Source organism: Tachyglossus aculeatus, chromosome 18 (assembly GCF_015852505.1).
Source record: "Tachyglossus aculeatus isolate mTacAcu1 chromosome 18, mTacAcu1.pri, whole genome shotgun sequence".
NCBI classification, from domain to species: Eukaryota; Metazoa; Chordata; class Mammalia; order Monotremata; family Tachyglossidae; genus Tachyglossus; species Tachyglossus aculeatus.
In genome coordinates, this window is record NC_052083.1 from 34,071,075 (window position 1) to 34,089,642 (window position 18,568).

At 40.8% G+C, this 18,568-nt stretch overlaps 2 protein-coding genes across 4 annotated transcripts in view; one reads left to right on the forward strand and one right to left on the reverse strand.

The window, feature by feature from the left end:
* Positions 1–15,682, forward strand: part of LCA5L (lebercilin LCA5 like) — a 30,046-nt gene extending 14,364 nt beyond the window's left edge. For 2 of the 3 annotated variants that reach the window (XM_038760194.1, XM_038760193.1), the window contains exons 3-9: positions 686–1,200; positions 4,046–4,183; positions 4,762–4,846; positions 9,476–9,585; positions 9,916–10,051; positions 11,909–11,992; positions 14,893–15,682. In XM_038760194.1, coding sequence (XP_038616122.1) covers positions 686–1,200; positions 4,046–4,183; positions 4,762–4,846; positions 9,476–9,585; positions 9,916–10,051; positions 11,909–11,992; positions 14,893–15,668 — 1,844 coding nt within the window. In that variant the 3' untranslated portion in view covers positions 15,669–15,682. Of the gene's footprint in view, positions 1–685; positions 1,201–4,045; positions 4,184–4,761; positions 4,847–9,475; positions 9,586–9,915; positions 10,052–11,908; positions 11,993–14,892 lie in introns of those variants that run through there. The other variant, XM_038760195.1, reaches the window with a different exon arrangement.
* Positions 1–18,568, reverse strand: part of LOC119940134 (guided entry of tail-anchored proteins factor 1-like) — a 73,027-nt gene that overhangs the window by 44,505 nt on the left and 9,954 nt on the right. The gene's annotated exons all lie outside the window — the stretch shown is intronic.

Genomic DNA, 18,568 nt, shown 5'->3' on the forward strand with positions numbered 1-18,568 from the left:
GAGACCAGAACTGTGTCCAACCTGATTATTTTGTATCTACCCTAGTGCTTTGGATAGTGCGTGATACATAGTAAGCATTTAACAGATACCTTCAAGAAAAGAAAGAAATTAGTGTGAAGATTAAATTTTGCAGGGGAACACTCTCTATATACATATAGAGAGAGATGCATACATGGAGAGATGTATATATCTCTCTCTCTATATAGATATATACATAGAGAGAGAGAGAGATAGCTTCGTGTCTTTACTAAACCAAAATTATGATGCAATTGTAAAGAAAAGCCTATCTGTGTCCTTAACTAATGTTACTTTGGACTGCTGAGGATGGGATAGCTAGTTTTTGGCAGCACTTTTGTGGAGAAGATCAAAGATTTATTTGAGCCTGAATTTATGTTATTTTGAATTATGTCATTGGGCAGACTAATTTTTCGACTGTTGGGAAAAACAAGTGAGAAACTATTGTTCATGCAGTTTGAAATCATGAGTCAGGAACTGTCAGGGTGAAAGAAAGATCTTTGGGGAAATGCCTTAAGATTAGTAAATTATTACTTTGCCTGGTACAATTAATGGTACTTTGTGCCATAAAAATAAGTTGCACTCCACCTACAATAGTCAGCTATGAAAACCGTGAGGCTAAACATTATGTCGTATGATCACTAATAGATTGAATGATCTCTTTACCCAGGAACCAAAGAAACTTCATCTGAAAAGGTACAAAACTGGAAAATGCCATTATTAAATCCCCAAGTCAATATGATTAGTAAAAGAAGAGATGCCTTGACTCACCGCATAATGTCAGCAAGATTACATAAAATTAAAGAACTGAAAAATGAAATTGCTGACGTCCAGCGAAGACTGGAAGCAACAGTCATGGAAAACCAGCTGCTGAAACGGCTGCAGTTTAGGCACTTGAAAGCAATTGGAAAATATGAAAATTCACAAAACAGCTTACCCCAAATTATGGCAAAACATCAGAACGAAGTAAAAAATTTAAAGTTTCTTCTCCGAAAGTCTCAAGAGAAGGAACAGAATTTGTCCAGAAGACTTAGAGAAGTTGACATGGAGTTATTGAAAACTAAAGACTCCTTGCAGTCTCTGCAGAAACTTTCAGAAGACACAAATCTTGCAGAACGAGAGGAACTTACACAAAGATTGTCCATCCTTACAGTAAAAATGGAGACCAATGAAAAAAGAATTCAGGTACTTGGCATATCATTTTGTTTTCAGAATTTTAATGGAAATCATTTATGTGAAAGAATTGCCCCAGATTGTTTTCATCTCCTTGTCACTTTCAAAAACCTGGCCTAATCAAACTACCAGTCTCACTGTATTTTTTATGATGAGTTGATGTAGAATTTATGTACAGCTCTAATGGCCCATGCAAAATAAAAGTATGGAAAGATGCAAACCATGGTTATTCAGTAGCCTGATCTGTAATTTTAGTTCAATTCAAACTATGCACAACTCATAATCTTTGTACTTCCCAAGCGCTTAGTACAGTGCTCTACGCACAGTAAGCGCTCAATAAATATGATTGGTGATGATAATCACCAAACATTCTCATGTGTTATGAAATTGTATTGATAAGGAAGTGCTTGTAAGGAGAAAATTCTACTTTGATTCTCTGATCTTCATTCCTTTACCCATCAAATAATTCATAATTTTCCCAAGTACAGTTCTATAGGTTGTATGATAACTGGCAAAATCAAACAAATATCCTTTCAGTATGAATAAATGCTAAAGGCTATATGTGAATTTCAGTTGTGAAACTGTCAACTGGAAACATTTTGCAAACATTCTGGTTCTGGCTTCTATACTTTTCTCCCAAGTTTTCATACAGGTAGCATGATAATCAGAGTTACTTACTGAGTGCTTACTGTGTGTAGAGCACTGTGCTAAGAGCTTAAAAGAAAGAGCCCTGGCCTGGGAGATCATGAGACTCAGGTTCAGTCCTAGTTCTGCCACCACCTGTATGGCCTTGGAAAAATCACTTACCTTTCTTTACCTCATTTTCCATACTTTTGCAGTGGAGTAATCATATCTGCACACCCCTACTCATATTATATAAGGTTTTCGGTTATATTTGGGGTAAATCATTTTTGGCATATTAAAAAAACCCATTTCTCTATAAAATGATATTCCAGGAAAAAGTAGCAATTTATCAGTTTTGCCTATCTTTGGCAAGAGCCTAAGATCATATTCTCAACAGAATAAAAATACTTCCAAGCTCTGGGTAATCATGAATGTTACTTTGCTGATGAGAAGTTTTATGGTTTATACATTTATATCGAAAATATTTGTCTCACCATATCACCATATGAGATTTAGACTGACAGAATAACCAATCATCGATCCATCAATCAATCAATCAATCATGGTATTGAGCATTTACTGTGTGCAGAGCACTGTTTTAAATGCTTGGGAGAGTATAATACATTAGAATTGATACTCAATCTCTGCTCTCAAGGGGTTTACAATGAAGTGATTGAATCCATAACTTATTATAACTATTACTGTACACTGAAGTCACACTAGATCACCTGACTTCCAAAATCACTACATTAAATGAGCACAATTCATCTGATTCATCTGTAGTGTGCATTCCTGTAAGAGTGAAACTGTAAAAGCAGCGTAACCTAGTGGAAAGACCACGAGTCTGGGAGTCACAGGACCTGGGTTCTAATGCCGTCTCCACCACTTATCTGCTGTGTGACCTTAGGCAAATCACTTAACTGCTCTACGCCTCAGTTCCCTAATCTTCAAAATGGGGATTCAGTACCTCTTCTCTCTCCTACTTGGACTGTGAGCCCCATGTGGGACCTGATTATCTTGTATCTACCTCAGTTCTTAGTACAATGTTTGGCACATAGTATGTGCTTAACAAATATTATTACCATTATTATTATTGACTGAGTGACATTTGGCTTCTCTCGGTAAAACCCAAGCAGAGTCTGAGTGCTCTCCAAAATGCTAATGACAGCGGGAACAAACAGGAAGAAGAATGTTTGGCTCTCCTTGGCCAAACCAAAGGAGACCAAGCTAAGGAAATGCTCAGGTTCCGAATAACCTCAGCATTGATCCCCAACCCTACTAGATCTGTTTTAGCCTCTCTTGGTTCAGAATTGAAACCTAGATCTTCCCTCATTCCCCTTCAGATCTAGACTCTGGTGAAAAGTGAGGTAAAAATTCCCTCTCCCCCTCCCCCCCTGGAATCTGGGTTCGGAGGATGAGGGGTCACGCTGTTCTTGCTAATTCACCCAAGAGTGAGGTGCACCTATGGATCAGAAATGACGCCTGTCTCTCAGTTATATAAAGTAATTGAAATTACCCAAAATAGATTTGCTTCCGTGTAAATCTAATATGCGTTTACTCTGAAGTGAGCATATTTTATTTGTACATATTTATTTATTTTATTTTATTAATATGTTTTGTTTTGTTCTCTGTCTCCCCTTCTAGACTGTGAGCCCACTGTTGGGTAGGGACCATCTCTATATGTTGCCAACTTGTACTTCCCAAGTGCTTAGTACAGTGCTCTGCACACAGTAAGCGCTCAATAAATACGATTGAATGAATGAATGAATGAATACTAGATCTGCATTGGGAAACTCCTCCAGAATCTTACAATTGGAAAGTGCCAGATAACAGATCTTACTATCCATAGTATTCATTTTAGAATCTTTATGGTGCCAGATAAAAGATCTAACTATCCGCAGTATTCATTTTAGAATCTTTATGGTGTGCTTGGGTGTCCACCACCTTTGCATTCTCCAAAGGCAAATGAAAAAGCTGACGGTGTTCTTTCACTTTCAAATCTACTGCTCATTTCACTGGCTACTTATTATGCCCAGCATCAGCTTCCCCTCCCGCAAAGTACCCCCATAAGACTTAGTGTTTCCCCTCTTTTTTTTCTAGTTAACAAAAATTTCAAGAGTTGAAACTTTTTATGAAGGTACTTGATTGGATTTGTAACTAATTCATATATTTAAAATGTTGATACTTAACAGTATACCTGACATGTATATGTTTAAATTTATACTGGTTTTAGGGCCTAGAAAAACAGCTGAAGTTAAACAGCAATGCCTTTAGTCGTCAGTTGGCAGCTGAGAACAGAAAAACTGTAGCAGCCCGGACAGCTACCAGGAACTTACAAATGGAAATAAAATGCCTTCAACAAAAACTAAAGGTATTACTTTTGTTGAAGTTAAAAACATTTATACTCTTCATGAAAGAGGCTCATCCATCTAGCCTGATTCATGTCCCTAACTCATTTAACTTCTAAATCTATCTCTCTGTCAATCTGAAGATGAAAAGTATTAGATTGGCTTACCAGGCAATGAAGAGTATGTGAATAATTAGAAAAAATGGCATTCTATAATATCCAAATGAGAAAAAAGACTTACTTTTTGCATGAAAATGTTTCATTAGCACGTCTAAATGTAAGATACTTGGAAATATGAAGTATCAAACAAAAACATCATTCAGATTCCGAGAGATTGAGTAGTTTTTTTGTTTTTGTTTTTTAATTGGGTCCATAGTTTCATGATGAGTCTTTTGAGGCACAGGGATACTGGCAAAGTGAAAGAAAATTTGAAATGATAAAATCATAGAGCTGGAAGGGACCATGTATCCAGCCTCATGAGGCCTGTGAATCATTAAATAGTACAGTCTGCTCTTTCTTTAACAATTGCCAAAAATTGAACACTTAAATTCATTTAATGTTTTGTGAACTAGAGAGTTTGATATAGTAACTCTTTTTTTTAGGAAAAAGATCGAGAACTTGATATAAAAAATATATATACTAATCGGATTCTTCAAAATTTTCATGAAAGAGATGGTCAACTAAAAGGTAGAGCATTTGGAATACTATGATTCATGTGTCAGTACTTTAGTAAGTGAACCATGAAGGTTTCGGTGTGTTGTGAAATGTTTCATATCTTAGTACAAAATCAGAAATCTAGGAGAGAGCTGAAGCCTCAGGTTTGATTACAGCTAAATGATGCAGATTCACACTTGTAGGGAAGGAGATTCCAACAGATTCTGGATCTTTTTAAAGTGAAAATTTCCAAATGGATTTAATTTACACTTTTCTGAACCTGTAGACTAAATTCAAAATAAAGTTGCTGACAAAGGAAGGTGAAATCAATTTCCAACTAAGACCATCCAAATATTTGTTATTTTAGGAAACCATCCAAGGGGCACTAAAGCTTTCAAAGGCAATTTGATTCTTTTTATCAGTCACTGTGACTTTGGCGTTTACTTTGCACTCACTCACTTATGTACCAGTGCTGTAGCTGTAGCAAGATAATCAGATAATTCAGACCCCCTCCCTCTAGAGTTTACAATCTAAGCAGGAAGATCGTTTCCATTTTACAGGTGAAACTGAAGCCCAGAGATGATGATAAGTGACTTGCCCAAAATCACCCAGAAGGTGTGTGGCAGACCTGGGTCTAGAACCCACGTCCTTCTAGCTTCCCGGAGCAGTGCTCTTTCCAAAAACTTCCCATGATGGGTTTAAAATTCAGTATATGATGGGAAATGAATAGCACATTTTGGGAAAGAGTACTAAGCTTGTCAATCTCCCAGGTGGCTCAGTAGGTGAGAGGAATCAAATGTATTTTCAGGAAGTGGCGTGGCCTAGTGGATAAAGCACGGGCCTGGGAGCTAGAAGTCGGGGTCCACCTTCCCAACTGAATTTCATTTATCACTTTTCAAAGTGCGTGGCCTCCACAAAAATCTCCTACACTTTGTCGCTGCAATTTGTTTCAATCCATTTATATGTATATACATCAGGTATATTCAATATTCTTCATCAAATACCCTTAAGAGTTTGTAAGCAAGAATCAGTGATCTTTCAGAAACATAGCACAACTTCCTATGGCTTATTGAAAATAATAGCCTTGATAGTCATTGGATTTATGTTTTACAGGGTTTTTCTTTAAAAGTACTAGTGAGTTTTGATTGATTTCTGCCAATAACCTTCCATACAAAAAGACATGGCATTTTCTTCATGCAAGGATGCTTGCTAAAACCACCTTCTTTGAGAATGTTTGTCATCATCATTAGAATAGGTGTGGACTGGGCCTGATTCATCTTTATTCTGTGTCCTGGAGGTCCTTGTGTGATTTCTCCAGTGGTACTAATGTATCTTAGGGAGGGTAATTTCTGATTATAGTGATGTTCCTTGAAAGCCATTGCATAATTTTTTTATTCTTTCTCAGTAAAGGCCTTATAGGTTTTGTTCTTTTAGTCAAATATGGAATATAATTTCTAACAAAGATACACATTCCAGTCATTGGCTTCTGTAACCTTTGTCTTTTGGAACAGGCAGGTACATACTAATGATGGCATTTGCTAAGCGCATTACTATGTGCCAAGCACTGTTCTGAACACTGGAGGAGATACAAGGTAATCAGGTTGTCCCACTTGGGGCTCACAGTCTTAACCCCCATTTTACAGATGAGGTAACTGTGGCACAGAGAAGTTAACTGACTTGCCCAGAGTCGCACAGCTGACAAGTGGCAATTGCCTATATTTTGTTTTGCTCTGTTTCTATATCCTCATCTGTTTTTCCCCTTAATATGAAATTTCTTTTGGCCTACATTCACATTTCCTTTTACTCAGCTTGATGCATACTTTATGTATCTGGTTTATGTGTCAGGGACTGTGTCTGATCTGATTGTTTTGGATTTACCTTGGTGTTTGGTACATAGTAAACCTTCAGTAAATACTGTTATTAGTTCTACAGTACTAATCAATGTCCGTTCAGGCCTCCTATCACATTCCTCTACTGATGCATCTCAGATCAATAGGTACACTGTTGCACCTCCAATATCTTTTAGGATTTGTCTGAGAAGCAGCGTGGCTTAGTGAAAAGAGCGTGAAACTGGGAGTCAGGAGACCTGGGTTCTAATCCCAGCTCTGCCACTGACGTATTGTGTGATGGTGGGCAAGTCACTTAACCTTTCTGTGCTTCAGTTTCCTCATCTGCTCTTCCTTTCTCTTAGATTGTGAGCCCTGGGTGGGACCGGAACTGTGTCTGATATGACTATCCTGTATCATCATTCATTTATTCAGTAGTAATTATTGAGCACTTACTGTGTGCAGAGCACTGTAGTAGGTGCTTGGGAGAGTACAACAGGCATATTCCCTGCCCACAACGAATTTAGGCTTAACACAGTAGTATGGGATGATGATAAATACCATTATTATTATTGCTTGTCTTTGGAGTAGAGCACTGCCCAAAGAGCAGCTTTGTAATAATAATGATAATAATAATAATAATGGCATTTATTAAGCACTTACTATGTGCAAAGCACTGTTCTAAGCACTGGGGAGGTTATAAGGTGATCAAGTTGTCCCACGGGGGGCTCACTGTCTTCATCCCCATTTTACAGATGAGGTAACTGAGGCACAGAGAAGTTAAGTGACTTGCCCAAAGTCACACAGCTGACAATTGGCAGAGCTGGGATTTGAACCTCTGATTCCAAAGCCCGTGCTCTTTCCACTGAGCCAGGCTGCTTCTCTAACCAGTATCTTTCCAAATGGTGTATTAACAGTGGTGACTCTTTGGCCTATTGCCCCATCCAAAGACTCTACAATCCTGTGTGATTTTCCTCCAAAAATGGCCAAGCTGGCCATAATTACCATCAGGGGGCCCTAGGAGGAGGTTGCTCCGTGCCTGCGGGTGTGTTTTGAGACCAACTCCCAGCTGAACATGCCTACACCAGCCCCAGTTGCTGGCTCAATTCAGCTGCATTTGCTTACAGCCCCAGGTTTGCGTATTAGTCACCATAAGATTTTGCCTTTTCAAGTTTCTTCCACTTTCAATCCATCATCATATCATTGCATTTGATCAATCTCAACTAAATTCTGGTTAACCACTACCATGTGTTTAAGCGCTAATGTTGTTGCCCATCTATTTTATATATAGGGAATTCAGCTTTGCTACTTGACGTGTTTGAAATCCAGTTGAACAGTTCCTTCCCTTTTTCCCCCCATCATTATTTCATCTCTAATGAAGGAATCTGACAGTTATAAAGTTGGTTTTTTTTTTTCATTTTTATGGTATGTGTTAAGCACTTACCATGTGCCAGGCACCATTCTAAAGCACTGGGGTAGATACAAACTAATCAAGTTGGACACAGTGGATATGTCTTAATCCCAGTTTTACAGATGAGGTGACTGAGGCACAGAGAAGGTAAGTGCCTTGCCCAAGGTCACACAGAAGACAAGTGGCAGACCTGGGACCAGAACCCAGTCCCTTCTTACTCCTAGGGTCTATCCATTAGGCCATACTGCTTCAAAGTTGTGACTTTGATTAAAAATTGGGGGCACAACTAAGTTGCAGAAGTTTCATCTTCTAATACCTTCATTACACTTAAATAGTGACTTTGCCTCATCAAACGTTAGAAAACAGTTCACCAGATGATGAAGTTCTAGTTATCACTCCCTATTCCCCAGCTTAAATTGACTTAACTAAACAAACAGCTTGCTTTTTTTAAATGGTATTTGTTAAGTGCTTACTGTGCACACTGGCACTGTACTACATGCTGATTTAGGTATAAGCTAATCAGGTTGGACAGAGTCCCTGTCCCACAGGGAGCTCACAGTTTTAATCCCCATTTTATAGATGAGCTAACTGAGGCCCAGTGACGTGATTTGTCCAAGGTCACACAGCAAAGTGCTGGATTTACCTTGAAGAGATCCTCTTTTAGATTTAGTCCCCTTACCCTTAGAGACAAGCCAAAGTTATTTGTAAGTCATTTCCAGTCGTGAGCAGCCATTTCGGCCAACTTTAAATTATTAGATGCTTTGAGTTGTTTCATGTCTAAGTGACTATTCGTCCCTCACTAACCCCCATGTCTGAACAGTTTACTCTTGGTGCCATGTTGCATCTTCACTGTGAAACAAATTAAGTCACTCCAGGTTTTAGAAACCGAAGATTTAACAGATTCAAATATATTTGAATGAACTCATATGCCAGTTCTCATTTCTCATCTCTAGCCTCTGTTCTGTTCCATTCCATGTTGTTGTACTCTTCAATTCTGCTGGAACATTCCTCTCTTAAAGGTGCTATTTCACCTGGTAGGTGACCTCTTTTTTAGTATATATGTTGACCCAAGATAAATTGCTGGTCGTCTGAACTCCATTACCTGCCCTGCAGTCCCCACCAGTGTTGTTTATAGTAGTAATGACTTGTTTTACATCACCTACGGTAGTACAACACAAATACTAGGGACCCAGAAACATCTATAGCAAAAGAGCAGGCAGGAAAGAGAAAGGAAAAGGCAGCAGAAGTTGCCTGCAGTTGAAACTGTTAAGTGTTTCTCCTCTTCTTTAGGTGAGTTATTATTAAATTACATATTTTACTTTAAATCTCACATTGCAAATTCCTCAAGTGGGTTTCAAACTGGGCAATGTATACGTTGTTTGAAATTGCATTATTACCTCTGTTCTCAACACTGTATTTCTGCAGATTCTACATTAACCAAATCAGGACAAGCTGAGAAGGAATGTTTTTCATTAGTACATCCGACAAATCAAAAAAAGAAAGAAATGAAGGATACTGCACCCGTGTCAACTAAGGTACAACAAACTTGAACCTTTGAATTATCAAAACATAGTGTGGGATTCCCAATTTTTAGTATTTCTCTCAATTGTGTAGTAAAGAAAGGTTACAATATTGTTTCACCTATTTGTAAGATATTTAAGAACTATTGTGTAAATATTGGGAGTAAATTGATGTACACAGTGTTATTACCCAAATCAAAATAAGTAAATTTGAGATGTTTGAGAATTTCTGTAACGTTTTCTTAAAAAATAAAAAAAGAAATCATGGCTAGGTTCCCCTCTACCATCCCCCCCTTTTTTTTTGATTACCATTATTCTAAATCTCTGATGAACTATGAACTCCAGGTGAAAAAGGCAACAGAAAGTTGCTCGCAAAAAGAAAAAGCAACTGAAATATGCTTTGAAGAAAAACAAAATCCAGATATACATCCCATCAATAAATCACCTAAGCAAGAGGAACTTAAAAGAATACAAGAACCAGGTATAATCAAATTTTTCAAAATCCCCTTTGTTGGTGAGCAAGTAAAAGGAATGAACTCTTCTTAATGTGTCTGTTTTATCGCTCTGTTGCACCCTCCCAATGTTTAGTACAGTGCTCTGGATACAGTAAGTGCCTAATAAATATGATTGATTGATTGACTTAAATATGTTGCTTTTGTCTTAGAGCCTTTATTTAGGATGCCCTAAGGAGTTTTACCAAGTAAACTAAAAATGAAAGTGTTCATCAGCATCTATAAAGCCTAGTATAAGGGAACATAGCCCACATAAAACTGAGTGGTGTAAAAAAGAAAAGGAATTTAAATTCCCAACTGTAATTTTTTGGCCCTTTGCTAGAAATATAGATGGTATTGCACATTTATTTTATAAATCCATCTACAGTTTATCAACCTTCACTCTTGGTAAACTCCCAAATGTGGCTTAGTGGAAAGAGCAGAGGCCTGGGAATTAGAGGACCTGGGTTCTAATCCTAGTTCCACCACTTGCCTCTGGATGACCTTAGGCAAGTCACTTAACTTCTCTGTGCTTGTTTCCTCAACTTTAAAGTAGGGATGAAATATCTGTTCTCCCTCCTATTTAGACTGTGAGCCCCATGTGGGACAGGGACTGTATCCAATCTGATTAATTTATATGTATCCCAGTGCTTTAGAACAATGCTTGAAACGTAGTAAGTGCTTAACAAATATTATTATTATTTAAAGTAGGCAGTTCCAGGGAAAAGTTCAGACATAAGGCATGGCAATTAATCATTATGGTATTTGTTAAGCCCTTACTATGGTGCCAATCACTGTTCAAAGTGCTGGGGTAGATTCAAGTTAATCAGGTTGGGCACAGTCCATGTCCCACAGGGGGCTCATCGTCTTAACCCTCGCTTTACAGATGAAGTAACTGAGGCACAGATAAATTAAGTGACTTGCCCAAGGTCACACAGCAGACATGAGGTGAGCTGGGATTAGAACCCAGGTTCTTCTGACTCCCAGGCATGTGCTCTATCCACTAAACCATGCTGCTTCTCAATGATCTGACATTTTGATCATGTTGAATTAGTGGTGAAATCAAATTTTCTTGATCCCAAGAATGCGTAGAAAAGAATTCTAAGGAAAGTACAGGGGAGGTTATAATTTATCTGTTATATAGATTTAATGTGGGCCTTTTTATTTATTTTTAAAAACAAGATTTCACTTCTGTGACTAGTTTTGCACGGATAGTTTCACAATGATAAACCAAGGGATTTTTTTTTTCTTTTACTCTTCCCTTTTTCTGTTCAGTTTTTCCCCATTTGAGGAACATCTTGTTTTTCTCTTCTGTGAAGGCATCATGCTCAGGTGTACTTGAAGCTTGTCAGAAGACTTAGCGATGGCCAAACTGTACTGGCTTTCATTTGTCCAGGACTTCCTCACTAAGGTCCGCTAGTGGGATCATTGAACATATAAAATACCGTCTCTCTCTCTGGCAAAACAAAAGAATGGATTTTTTGCCAGAAGCTACCGATTACTCATTTAAGTTGTATTCTCAAACCCGTACTTCAGACCCTCCCACTGAAATCTCCTGCCTCACCAATGATACCCGATTTGTTCTCCCAGCTGTCTCCTGCGGCCCTGGAAGTGGCAGTTTTCTTAAGCTTGAATACGCTCCCAGTTAAGGTCCTGTGAGGACAAGTATTCCAGGTATAAAGATTGGCATGAAGACAGAGTCTGTTTAATTGCAGTGAGGGAAAAGTGAATTTTCCTTCCTCATAAAATGTTTTTCACCGTCACTGCTGAAGTTCTGAATTGTATGTTGACCTTGCTCTCTCAATAATACAGAATTTGGCATTTGTTCCATTTTTCTCCCGTAACAGGCGGTGAACAGTCGTTGAGCTCTTCGTCGTGCACCTGGAACGTGGGGCTCGTTGAGGCCATTCCGAAGGTTCTGGATTTCCCAGGTATCGTGGGAAATTTCTACAGTCGCTTTGGTCTGAGTGAGGGGATGAGAGTCCAACTGGGTTCGGGGAAAAAAAAGTCTTCCAGAATGTGAAGTTGAGATGTTTGTGGGAAAAAAAATCCAATAGTGAAGTCGATGGTGTTTTCAAAATAGGAGACGTGTACAGGGGTGCGATTCACCTGGATATATGGTATTTTTCCACTAGAAAATGATATAGACTTTTGTATGATTCCCATGAAAATTTCAGTTTTAAGATCATTTAAGATCAATGAACCAAAAGTGCACTGAACTGTTGGACAGTGTGTGTGTGTATACGAATTTATTAAGTCCAGCTAGATAAATCATCATCATCAATCGTATTTATTGAGCACTTACTGTGTGCAGAACACTGTACCAAGCGCTTGGGAAGTACAAGTTGGCAACATAGAGAGACAGTCCCTACCCAACAGTGGGCTCGCAGTCTAAAAGGTGTTCCAGCTGCAAGAGAGTCAGTATTCTTATTATCTTTAGCAATAATGGGGATGAAAAATGATCTTTAGCAGTGACCCACCCACGGATACCAATTTGAAAGGTAGGAATACTATTCAAAATGATCATGACGATGTTAGAAAATTGGTTCTTTGGAAACAGGAGACAATTCAAAAGGATCAGGTACAAGGTAATAATAATAATAATAATAATAATGATGGCATTTACTAAGCGCTTACTATGTGCAAAGCACCATTCTAAGTGCTGGGGGGATACAGGGTGATCAGGTTGTCCCACAGGGGGCTCACAGTCAATCCCCATTTTACAGATGAGGGAACTGAGGCACAGAGAATCAATCAATCGTATTTATTGAGCGCTTACTGTGTGCAGAGCACTGTACTAAGCGCTTGAGAAGTACAAGTTGGCAACATATAGAGATAGTCCCTACCCAACAGTGGGCTCACAGTCTAAAAGAGAAGTTAAGTGACTTGCCCAGAGTCACACAGCTGACAGTTGGCAGAGTAAGGATTTGAACCCATGACCACTGACTCCAAAGCCCAGGCTCTTTTCCACTGAGCCATGCTGCTTCTCCAAGTCTACCTTTAAAGGTAGACCTTTAAAGACAAAAAGTAAACACAAATGCACACCGAGGCAAGTCTGGCTAGGCACAAGCCTCACGGCTGGCCCCAAACTGCAAATGAGTCAGACTTGTACGCCGTTATTGAAAAAAGCAATATGATACATGGTCTATAAACAGGAGGATGACACACAAGAAGAGCCTGTAAGTAGCCCCGCCGCTGTGACTCAGCACTGATCAGATCCATATTAGAGTGGTGTGGCCGGTTCTGGTCCCTACACTGTAGGAAAGATACCGAAAGAAGGCCCAGAGACGACGACAGTGGAGGTATATGTGAAAAACCAATCTCCAGGGTGAATGTCAAGGGCGTTGTGGTTTCTAGCCTGATGAAGGGAAGGATCAGGGGTGACTTAGTAACTGTCTTTAAGTCTCTGACGGGTTCTTATGAGGAGGACTGAGCAAAGGTGGCCAGAAAGAGGGCTAAAGGGCAAATTCATCACCCACCCCCTAACCCCCGTACATACACACACACCCCCAGACACAGGGAAGGTGTGCCTGGGTCTGCACTTTTTTCAGAGTAGGCTCTGAAAAGAACTAGGTTGTGCAGGCAGAAAGAGTGGGAAGCAGCGTGATCTAGTGGATAGAGCCCAGGCCTGGGAGTGAGTCAGGAGGACCTGGGTTCTAATCCCAGCTCTGCCACTAGTCTGCTGTGTGACCTCGGGCAAGTCACTTCCCTTCTCTGGGCCTCAGTTTCCTCATGAAAATGGAGATTAAGACCGTGAGCCCCATGTGGGACGGGGACTGTGTCCAACCTAATGATCTTGTATCAACCCCGGCGTGTAGAACAGTGCTTGACACAGCCCGTTGTTGGGTAGGGACCGTCTCTATATGTTGCCAACTTGTACTTCCCAAGCGCTTAGTACAGTGCTCTGCACACAGTAAGCACTCAATAAATACGACAATGAATGAATGAAAGTAAGCACTTAACAAATGCCATCATCATCATTTTTATCATCAGGCAAAAACTCCTCACCCTCGGCTTCGAGGCTGTCCATCACCTTGCCCCTGCTACCTCACCTCCCTTCAATAATAATAATAATAATAATAATAATGGCATTTATTAAGCGCTTACTATGTTCTACAGCCCAGCCTGCACCTTCCGCTCCTCTGCCGCTAACCTCCTCACTGTGCCTTGTTCTCGCCTGTCCCGCCGTCGACCCCCGGCCCACGTCCTCCCCCTAGCCTGGAATGCCCTCCCTCCCAACATCCGCCAAGCTAACTCTCTTCCTCCCTTCAAAGCCCTACTGAGAGCTCACCTCCTCCAGGAGGCCTTCCCAGACTGAGCCCCCTCCTTCCCCTCTCCCCCATCCCCCTACCTTACCTCCTTCCCCTCCCCACAGCACCTGTATATACATATTACTCTATTTTACTTGTACATATTTATTCTATTTTGTTAATATGTTTTGTTTTGTTGTCTGTCTCCCCCTTCTAGACTGTGAGCCTGCTGTTGGGTAGGGACCATCTCTATATGTTGCCAACTTGTACTTCCCAAGCGCTTAGTACAGTGCTCTGCACACAGTAAGCGCTCAGTAAATATGATTGAATGAATGAATGAATGAATTAGTGCATTTGGGTGCTTGCGGGCCTCCATTCAATGATTCTTGGTACTTTGAGACCCTGCCCAGAGGTGCCCAAGCCTCACTGGAGACGTATGACAGGACTGGGGCCCAGCCAAAAACAATCTGTCAAACAATCAGTGGTATATATTTAGGAGTATTCACTTCGAAGACATACAGTCTTTTCAGTAACCCCCAAACGAGATTCCCCCACAAGCAACTGTCTCTTTTTTGTTGTAGAATTACCGAAGGGAGACAGACACGTGACGGCAATGCACACGCCTCCGGAGAATGTTGCAGAGCAAATAGAGACAAAGGAGGAGCAGGAAGAGAAAGTTGGCTTCTTGGGAGAAGACCTGGAGAAACCGGCAAAAGGAGAGCAGGTTCCACATGTAGTTACTCCCGAAAAGGATAGTCAAGAGCAAGATGTAATGGGTAAAAAGGAAATGAGCAGTATTCACCTAAAAGACACCGATGAGGTGCCCAGTAAACACAGGCTTAAAAGGAGCAGAATACCTATTAAACAGAGAAAATATTACTCATTCACAGAAGCCATTGAAAATCTGCACCAAGGCCTGCCTGCTTCTGGGGTAACATCAAGCGCAACCTCCATCCGCAACGGTCGCGGCCTAAAGAAGTCGGACGAGCTGGCCGAGCTGAAGCTAGAAAGTTCAGAGGGGGGCTACGTGCCATCATTTGGCCGAACTTCCAAACCGAAGCAACAAGAGACCCCAGAAGAGAAGTGTGGAAACTGTATTGCCACAGCTTTCAAGGACAGGAAAAGCAGCCTTATGGAAGAACTCTTTGGGTCAGGCTGTGTCTTCAAAAGCAGTCTTTCAAATCCTGTTATTCAAGGATCTAATAAAGAGAAAAAAACTCTGGGAAACGAAGGTACGCACAATCCACATTCAAGTCTGGCAGCCGCCACTCTTAATTTTGGGGATTCTAAACGAAATTCGGTAAAATCTATAAGGTCGCCTTCACCTTCAGAAGGAAAAGGAAAATTAATGATTTAAATATAATTACTCTCTCAGAGCATTTTGATTTGTTACTTTCATTCAGTCCTGCTTTGTGAATATTTTTTCCATTTAAGGTTTAAGATATGGAATCCAAAGGGAAGGCAATGTAGTGATGATCCAGCTACAAGGTTAGGGTCATTCATCTCTCTTAAATCAGTGTGTATCCTGGTTCTACAAATGATGGCCACAAATTGCCCATTTTCTGCGTGTAAAATGAGTATACACCAGGGAAAGAACAGCTCTTCCTAGGCTCATAGGTTGTTTGGCTACAGCCAATCAATGGGATTTATTGAGTGTTTACTACGTGCAGAGCACTGTAATAAGCACTTGGAAAGTACAATGTCACAGAGTTGGCAGATGTGATCCCTGCTAATGAGGAGCATAGTCGACAGGAGCTTATAGTCCCTTCTCACTCCAGGCGTCTATGGTAGCATTCAGTTACAGCTCTCTCAATTTTTGGTTTACAATCAAAGGGCAAACTGCAGAGTCTATTCTGAAAAGAGGGAGCATTAGAAAAGGAACATTTTTAGCTGTTTTTGCCTTAATTTCAAGACAACGGGATGTTGTCTTGACAGGCAGCCATTATGTATCATAAGACTGTATTCTGCCTCAAAAGTAGGGAAATTCCATTTGGAATGTTAGATTATTATATTTTTATATTAAGCACTTACTATGTGTCAAGCACAATTTTAAATGCTGCGGTAGTTACAGGTTAATCAGGTTGGACACAAGTCAAAGTCCCACATGAGGTTCTCAGTCAAGAGGAGGGAGAGCAGGTATTTAATCATTTTACAGTTTAGGAAACTGAGGCCCAGAGACTTTAAGTGACCTGCCAAGGTCATACAGCAAACAGCTGTCAGAGCCGGGATTAAAACCCAGGTCCTCTGACTCGCAGGTTCACGCTCTTCCCACTAGGCCATGGGGCCTGGTTCCATTTCTGGTTCATGTAGTGAGGTCAAAGGTCGACTTTTTCAGCAAAATGAAGTTTGCCAATCTTTAAAGCAGAAAACTTTACCTTTCCCCCTCCCTTCCCGTGGACTGAAAAATCCTAAATTGCCCATGCAAAGGTCAGTACACAGTCAATCGATTATATTTATTGAGTATCTACTCTGTGCAGAGCACTGTGGTAGGCAATCTCTGACCTCATGGAGCTTAAAATCTATTGAGGAATATCTCTAGGAACTTCCAGTAGAAATGTTTCCTTGGACAGAGAGGAGGGATGCTGCAACAACAAAAAAAAGACACCCCCCCCCAAAAAAAAAAACCCAAAAACTGAAAAGAGGTGCTTTCCCCAGCTTTTTGATCGTATCCTTGCTTTCACCACATAGAGCTATTTTATCCCTCATCTGGGCTTGCCTGTCTAGATGGACATCATAAAAATATTTGAAAGAAAGCTCACTGGCCATATCTGCATGTGAGGTAAGACTGAATTCACCTGAAACCCACTTTTTGACCAAAATCTAACATTTGTTGCTAAACTTCCATCTGTGGGAAAGAGCCCTGCTTAGGCAATGATACATGTTCCCTTGATAGAGGTGCCCACCCCATAGGGCCAATGTCCCTACAGCTTTCTGAGCTGGACTCCCAGATTTGCTCATTTCAAATCATTGACAAAGCTTGAATGTTTCCAGTCAGGGCTGAAAGGCTCCCAGTGATGGCTCTCCAGTTCATTAGCATCTTGGAAGCCTCTCTTCTCCCAGCCGTCACCCCCCTTAAAAATCCCTGCCCCATTCTTGCCCCTCCACCTTGTGCTCAAGATGAAAATTCGGCAGCCTGAGTTCCCCAAGAGTCCAGCCGACCTGGCAGCCCGGCTCTCCAAGACTACAGGAGTCAGTCGGAGAAAATCCCAGGCCTCCTAAACAGCCCAAAATCCGTCCGCAGAAACACCCCTATCACTAGGTTTGTGGGGAACCTGGCATTCACATTCTCATTCTCTTTGGAGCCATCATCTTTTACTCTGGGTCTTTCACTCTTTCCTTACAATTCTCCACCAGGTTCCAGTGGGTTCCCCCTTACCCTCTGTGCTGTGGGACCTGATGAACAATTCTACTTGCGCCTGTCTGCTCGCTTTCTGGTTGGGCAGGCCTCAACCACATCAATCAATCAATCGTATTTATTGAGCGCTTACTGTGTGCAGAGCACTGTACTCCCCTTCCCACACTGAAGACTCCTAATGTTTTCACCCTAACCCATCCTCCTAGAGGGAACTGGCTCATTACACCCTGAGCGTTTTCATCCCTGTCATCTCCAGGGTTATGCTCTTCAATCAATCAATCGTATTTATTGAGCGCTTACTGTGTGCAGAGCACTGTACTAAGCGCTTGGGAAGTACAAGTTGGCAACCTATAGAGACAGTCCCTACCCAACAGTGGGCTCACAGTCTAAAAGGGGGAGACAGAGAACAAAACCAAACATACTAACAAAATAAAATAGAATAGATATGTACAAGTAAAATAAATAGAGTAATAAATATGTACAAACACATATACATATATACAGGTGCTGTGGAGAAGGGAAGGAGGTAAGATGGGGGGGATGGAGAGAGGGACGAGGGGGAGAGGAAGTAGGTGAGCCCGTTGTTGGGTAGGGACCGTCTCTATAGGTTGCCGGCGTACTTCCCAAGCGCTTAGTGCAGTGCTCTGCACACAGTAAGCGCTGAATTAATACAATGGAATGAATGTGGTAGCCAGAACCTGGTACCAGTATATCACTGATCTGTACGATCAAGTCCCTCCGTCCTTTATAAACACAATATCATAGATTGAATTAAATCCAGTTGACTTGGTACTTCTCAAAAACACTTGGATATAAACCTTGCATGTTTGATGAAGTGGCTGCTCGTGTGGAGACCCTCGCCTCAGATGCAGGTACTACCTCCCCCCACCCCTTTCGCCTAC